Source organism: Giraffa tippelskirchi, chromosome 2, assembly GCF_054371585.1.
Source record: "Giraffa tippelskirchi isolate mGirTip1 chromosome 2, T2T-mGirTip1v1.2.pri, whole genome shotgun sequence".
In the NCBI taxonomy this organism is placed as follows: Eukaryota; Metazoa; Chordata; class Mammalia; order Artiodactyla; family Giraffidae; genus Giraffa; species Giraffa tippelskirchi.
The window spans coordinates 83,299,885-83,306,763 of record NC_137276.1 but is presented as its reverse complement, the minus strand read 5'-3'; the positions used below and the strand labels follow the sequence as shown (position 1 = coordinate 83,306,763).

General features: G+C 40.9%; 1 protein-coding gene across 1 annotated transcript in view; it reads right to left on the bottom strand.

Moving 5' to 3' along the window:
* Positions 1 to 1,997: 1,997 nt before the first annotated feature.
* Positions 1,998 to 6,879, bottom strand: part of LYST (lysosomal trafficking regulator) — a 167,462-nt gene continuing 162,580 nt past the window's right edge. The window contains exons 51-53 of the mRNA XM_081569436.1: positions 6,083 to 6,239; positions 4,930 to 5,001; positions 1,998 to 3,999 (exon numbers count right to left, since the gene is read on the bottom strand). Of these exons, the coding sequence (XP_081425562.1) occupies positions 3,861 to 3,999; positions 4,930 to 5,001; positions 6,083 to 6,239 (368 nt within the window). The 3' untranslated portion in view covers positions 1,998 to 3,860. The remainder of the gene's footprint in view (positions 4,000 to 4,929; positions 5,002 to 6,082; positions 6,240 to 6,879) is intronic.

The window sequence follows — 6,879 nt, the reverse complement described above, 5'->3', positions numbered from 1 at the left end:
AGGACAGAGGGACAGCATGAATGTGATACCCACCGGCCTCTCCACTGCCTGCAGTGACCTCAGGATGTGTGCTTAATCAACACCCCCTCTCCTGCCCCACACCTATGAAGATAAGCTCACAGGCCTCTTTCGTGGCAAGACAGGACCTTGTCTGCTGCTTCTGCACCATTCCCTGGGTGGTGGCTTCTTAAGAACTGTTTCTCTGTTTGTTACAGTCCTGTGGGGCCTGGGAAGGTAAGCCTGGTTGGCTACCAGAGCCAAGGGATTGAAGGGGCATCCCTCTGGGAGGCAGCCACAAAATCTGGGGCCCCAGACCTGTGCCTTCCTGGGAGATCCTGGGAAAGGAGACGCTGAGCACGAAGATGGTATCTGCCAGTCTCAGCTGTCTTTGGGGAGTATTTCAGTGGCCTCTAGAAGTGTGTTAAATGCCTGCCCCTCAGGCTGAAGCTTTCAAGATAGGCAACAGCCTGTTACCCAGAGAAGACTGGGCACCTTTCAGTCTGAGGCCTCCATGCTGGGCCCTGGGGTGCTAGCCGGGTGAGTCCAGGAGAGCCCCTGGAGACCTGTTTCTCAGATGCTATAGGCTCATGGGTCTTGTGGACTAGCCCCACTGGCTTTCAAAGCTAGATGTTTTGGGGGGGGGGTGCATCTCTCAGGTACAAGTCTTAACAGCTGGGATGCCAATGTGGGGTTCAAATCCTCCCCTCCTCAGGGAGCATCTGGGAGCTGTTGGCCCCCAGCCCTGACCGTGGGCTGCTGGGCTGGGAGTGGGGTTTGTGGTGAGAGCATGTCTCAGCCTCTCCTACCCGTTCTGATGTAAGTTTTGCTCACCAGCTTCTCAAGAGTTGCTTCTCAAGCTCTTGGGGTTCTTTCAGAGGGAACTGTTCTGTGTGGAGCTGGAGAGTCAGGGTGTCTGTGGATGGGGATGGGCTCAGGCTCGCCCTATGGCACCCTCTGGAACTCTTCTGTCTTTGACTCAAGACATTAACAGGTCATCCAGACTGGTGAGGAACAGATCTGAGGGGCTGGGAAGTCTATGGCCATACCACCCTGAATGAGCCCGATCCTGTCTGAGGGGCTGGGAAGAGCTTCCACACTGCTCCTCCCTTCCCCTCACCTGTATGTGGGCTTGCACCGTGCACTGCGGAGTGGAAGAGTCCATCTCAGGCTTGTAGGTAAAGCGAGGACGTCCGGGTGGGCCAGATCACACTGACACATGCTGCTCCCGAGTTCTTTTAGGGACAGACACTGAGAAGCAGGTGTGCTCTTGACTTGAGAATCCTTCAGACACCGCAGATGCAAAGCAGAAAAAGAGTAATTCTGTGTTCCTGGAGTGCTGGCAGTTGAACTCACCCACTGTTTTGTAGGCCCCTCCAGAGAAGCCGAGGTGTTTCCTTCACTGGACATCTGCTCGCTGATGGTCCTCAGTCCTTGGCAGATGGATGGCATGGAACACATCCGAGTTCATCTTCACCTGTCAGGGTTCTATTCATCCATTCATTGTCAATGACAATTTGACTTTTCTGGATCCCCTTGATCTAGATTGAATTCTTCACTTATATTCTCTCAGAGGACCATCTGCTCCTCCTTCACAGCACTGACCACATTTTGTAACAACTCACATTGTGTTACTGACAGCATTTTCTCTAGGAGTGCAGGGGAACTACTGTACCTCAGCACTTAGTGTGGCCCCTGGTACACAGTAGGGGCCCAATACAGATGTGCTGTTGGTGGGGGGTAGGAGGAGCAAGGGGAGGGGCAGATATTCTTTTTTTTTAAAAAATGAGTGGTTTACCTTAGGATTTTTGTCTAAACTACATTTAAAGGTTAAAATATACAATTTCTCATAAAGACCACAATTCAGAAATGAAAATTATCCTTTCCAGTGACATAAATTTATAGGGCAGCTAAAGAGAAACTATATGGGTTACCAAAAAAAGCCAACAATTTGAGATGTGGTCATAATATTTAAATTGTATTAAGAACAGGTCCTTAAATCTGTTTTTATGAAATTTATTCCCAATTTGAAGTGGCAGTGTATACAAAGGTAACAGAGCTTGTGATAATTTACAGAAATATTTGCTACAACATGCACATTATGAAGTGTTTCAAACATATACATATTAAGTTCATGCTGAATAAATAATCCCCCCAATTTATTTTTTATTTTTACATAAAAATATAATATTGCACTCTTAACAAGACCAGTTATTTTGCATATTTTCTCTTCAGATAAATGATGAAATTCAGCTTAAAAAAAAAAAAAGACTGAGTAGCAACCTGTTCTAATAAGGAACTAATTTAAAGTTCTCAGTAGAAAAATGAACGCTAGACAACAGCTGCATTTTTTTTTTTTTAAACAAAGCAAATCACTTCAACGTGAATAGGAATAATTTCATCTCTGCACCTAATTGGACCTCAGAATTAATAGCTGGTCTGTGCAAACCATGATCTGAATGTAGCCGTGGAGTGTTCTTACCTATGTACGCAACTGAAGGTTACAAGCATGCGTGGCCACTTGCTTCCTCTTGTGTTTATCTTGACAGCAGAGACTTTGGAGTTGTATATTATACAGTTTTTAAGCAGAATGTTTTAGAAAGTCTGGAAGTTACAAAAGTACTTCTGTAAACACTCTATGAATGAAATTTACATAACAAACACGCAAGTTATTCTTAGGCGGGAATATATTTTTTTATCTCATGGTAACATTACTGAGCTTATTTTACAGTGTTTTCAAAGCCAATAAAGCAGCACCCCAAGTACTATCCTGATAGAAATAGACTATTTCAGGGTTTTCAGGAATTCTGTCTTTATCGTGTATAAGTTTGCTGTGGAGTACACAGATTTTTCTACTGTTCCTAGAGTAGGTTAACAGAAACAGTGGGAACTGCTTTCTAAAAGAATGATTCTGCCTCCTATTTAAAACAAAGGAAGCTATCTCCTTTTCTTTGTAATTCTGCTTTGGGGAAGAAAACTCTCCAGCATATTAGATTAAAAGCCTTATCTGGATTGCATGGTTAATACCTGTGCAAACTTCTTTTGTAGTGGCAGCTTTCTATTGCAAACTGTTAAGCATTCAATGCTCTGTAAATGCCAGATATTAAAAAGAATTATCATTTTGTTTATTAAATCTTAGTGCCTCAACTAAGGATATTCATTATCTAGTGTTGCGGATTTTAAGTACAATTTTTATGAGGAAACAGAATGTGTCTGAAAATCAAAAATACCCGTGTTGTTGTTTCTGGTCATCAAACAAATTCTGGTTCTAGTTTGAGCTAAGAAGGCAACAGGCAAAAACTGCCTAACACTGAGATTCAAATATTCAGATATTCCAAAAAATGTTTGGTGCAGAGGCACCTACTGAACTCGTTACTGCTCAAAGAAAGCAATAATCAAGTCCTGAATTCTCTCTCCTTATCCTTCCTTTTTTGGGGGGAGGGGTGTGTGTGTGTTATCTTGGCAGAAAACTTTAAAAATATAAGCATTTAGAGCAAATTTTATGTGAACAATTAGCTAACCAATTTAAATTCTACTGGGTTTTTTGGGGAATAATAGAAAATAATAGAAAACAGAAATAGATGGTAAGTTTTTCTTTAGACTCCTCTATGGAAAAAAAACTTCAAGGATATGATTTTAATTTACTGTGCCAGACTTCAACCTGATACAACTCTCCAGATCATCACTAAATTAGAATAAAACTTTCCTTTCAGGACCTTGTAAGGCTGCAGAATTTTGTGCAGATGGATAGACTTGGATTTATTTGGTCATCCATGTCTTCAGGTTTGACCTCCTGAAATTGGCGAAGTCAGTAAATGTAGCCTGGAGTTAAAGTGCTGTGGAGAGTGCAGAGTTCCCCTCACTCATCCGGCTGCGTAGCTGCTGAGGAAGGAATAGAACATTGGATGCTTCAAGCGCTGCTGGTCCTTCCGACACCAGGCAATCACAGTCCCATCACTGTTCGCTGTGTACAAATGGTGGCCATCACAGGAAAATGTAAGGCTGTTAAAAAAAAAAAAAAAGAGTCTCGTTTCTATGTTGTGTCTCTGAAAATTGTATCAGCTTATTGGTGATCATGTGGAAATTGGTGTAAGAAGTTAAGAGTCTTTACTGAAGCAGAGAGGCAGACAAAACGACCACCTACAAGTGGTTTTGACTGTAATAATATAGTTTAATGGTTCTGCTGCCAAGTTTGTGATGCTCATTCTAACCAGGTGATACAGACTAAAACCAAGATCAAAAAGATTGGCACACTCTGATCCCTCTTTGCTTGTTTTCTTTTCCTTTCCTATTTAGGCTTATTACTTAAACAACAAATACATGGGTATAGGAAACTTCAAAAAATATAACAGCACTACATTTTCTCTATATAGAAATAAATGAGGATTATTTTATGGAGGTATTTTATTTCCCTGAAAGAGGAAAAGATAAAAAATGTGTTATTAAAATATAATTTCATTTCATTACACTTTACATTTAGCGGATTAAAAATAAATTTATTTTAATACAGTAGAATTTGAATCACTTACTCTAATTGAGTTTTTAAAGTCATATTTGTTAATGGAGCAGAGGGTAACAGGTTGTTTATCAGTCTTGTCTAGCACACTCCTGTAGCTATCAATCACCATTATGGTATTTTCAATAATGAAAGGAAAAAATATATAACTTCCACAGTTCAAGAGGCCTTCCTAGGCATGATCCCAGCACACCCTTCTGTGAGGCTCTGAGTTCCTGACCCAGATTTTAAGCTCCATGAACACAAACACTTTGCCTCCTTCTGCCATGGGGTCCCAGACATCCTGGTGTTCGATAAATGGCCAGTTGTTTACAATGATCCTCCTTACATTCCTCTTTACTTCTGTGTACTTTACTATCTCTCCAACAGAGTCACAGAATATAGTATGAAGCAGGGAGGGGTGGGGGAGGTTTTACCTTACAATAGGCTTATTTGATTTAGGAAACGTAATTTCCCGCACAGGCTTTAAGTCCCAAGTACTCCATAACCTAGAGGAAGAAAAAAAGTCATCGTCTAATTACACAAACTCAAGTTTCCTTCACTAAAAATTTAACCGACGTGTTTATTTGTCAAAAATCATCTGGTAAGGAAACACAATAAACAGTTAACGTGGTTAATTCTGGGCAGTTTGCTCAGGTGGGTATGGGAGTAAGAATACTTTGTGTATTTTCCTATTGTTAATCTCAACAATTAAAAAATGAAGATCATGGCATTCAGTCCCATCACTTCATGGCAAATAGATGAGGAAACAATGGAACACTGACAGACTTTATTTTTGGGGGGCTCCAAAATCACTGCAGATGGTGACTGCAGCCATGAAACTGAAAGATGCTTGCTCCTTGGAAGAAAAGCTGTGACAAACCTAGACAGTGTATTAAAAAGCAAAGACGTTACTTTGCCAACAGAAGTCCATCTTGTCAAAGCTATGGTTTTTCCAGTAGTCACGTATGGATGTCAGAGTTGGACTGTAAAGAAAGCTGAGCGCTGAAGAACTGATGCTTTTGAACTGTGATATTGAAGAAGACTCTTGAGAGTCCCTCGGACTGCAAGGAGATCAAACCAGTCAATCCTAAAGGAAATCAGTCCTGAATATTCATTGGAAGGACTGATGCTGAAGCTGAAGCTCCAATACTTTGGCCACCTGATGCAAAGAACTGACACATGGGAAAAGACCCTGATGCTGGGGAAGATTGAAGGCGGGAGGAGAAGGGGACAACAGAGGATGAGATAGTTGGATGGCATCACCGACTTGATGGACATGAGTTTTAGTAAGCTCCAGGAGTTGGTGATGGACAGGGAAGACTGGCGTGCTGTAGTCCATGGGGTTGCAAAGAGTTGGACACGACTGAGTGACTGAACTGAACCTTTTATAGTTAAACAATATAAAATTTCAAAAATGTACAAATTACTATTTAGAAATAAAACAGAAATACCAGAAGAACCTATATCCTAAGGTGATTTTAAATCTCTAAATATTAAATATTATTATGTTTAGATAGTAAGAAATATTTTTTGAAACTGCTATGTCCTTATGAACAAAAGGACACAAAGAAATCAAACTCCTCTTACCTTACAATTCCATTTTCTAATCCCCCAGCAATCACATTGATAGATATTCCCTCAGGCTGGTTAGAGAAAGCCACGGAACAAATGATCTCTCTGCAGTGGACATGTCCAACGAGGTCCCCATTTACTGTCCAGAGTCTGAGGTCACTGCCTCCACCAGCTAAAACACCACAAAACCCCACAGGTCACCAGGGTGTGGGTGTTGCAGAGCCCCCCACATTGGGCCCCAGAGGGGAATCCCTGAGGGCCTTGCTTGTCTGTTTGATGAATTTTATAGGCAACTCATGACTGGAGACTGTATAAGTGAAATTACTACATAAGGCACACGGAGTTGGCCTATTTATCTAGAGATGATGACTAGTGAAAAAAATAAAAAGTTAACCTACAAGGTAGAGCAACAATATAAATTAACCATGAATTTCTTTGTAGTCATAATATCTCAGTATACAAACTGCCAAATCTAATTCTGAAAGTACCTAGAAAGCTAAACAACCTCCAAAAAGAGAAGAAAATATTCTGTGAAACTACAGTATCTTTAAGAAGTGAGTTATGGGACTTCTGAAGAAAAAAATAAGCTACAGTAAAAGTTGAATTAAAAACTAATTCTTAAAAAGAAAGCTAATTCTTCAGAATGTCCAAGAGTGAATCTTATAAATCAATGTCTTATTAAATGAATTTTTTCTTTTCAAAGACCAGGAGTAATCAAACTTTTTGTAGTTTTCCAGCCGATGGAGGAGGCAGTAATAGCTAGCCATCCTCAATAAACTGGGGCTGGTGGTTTGGGGCCTTATGGTGATGTG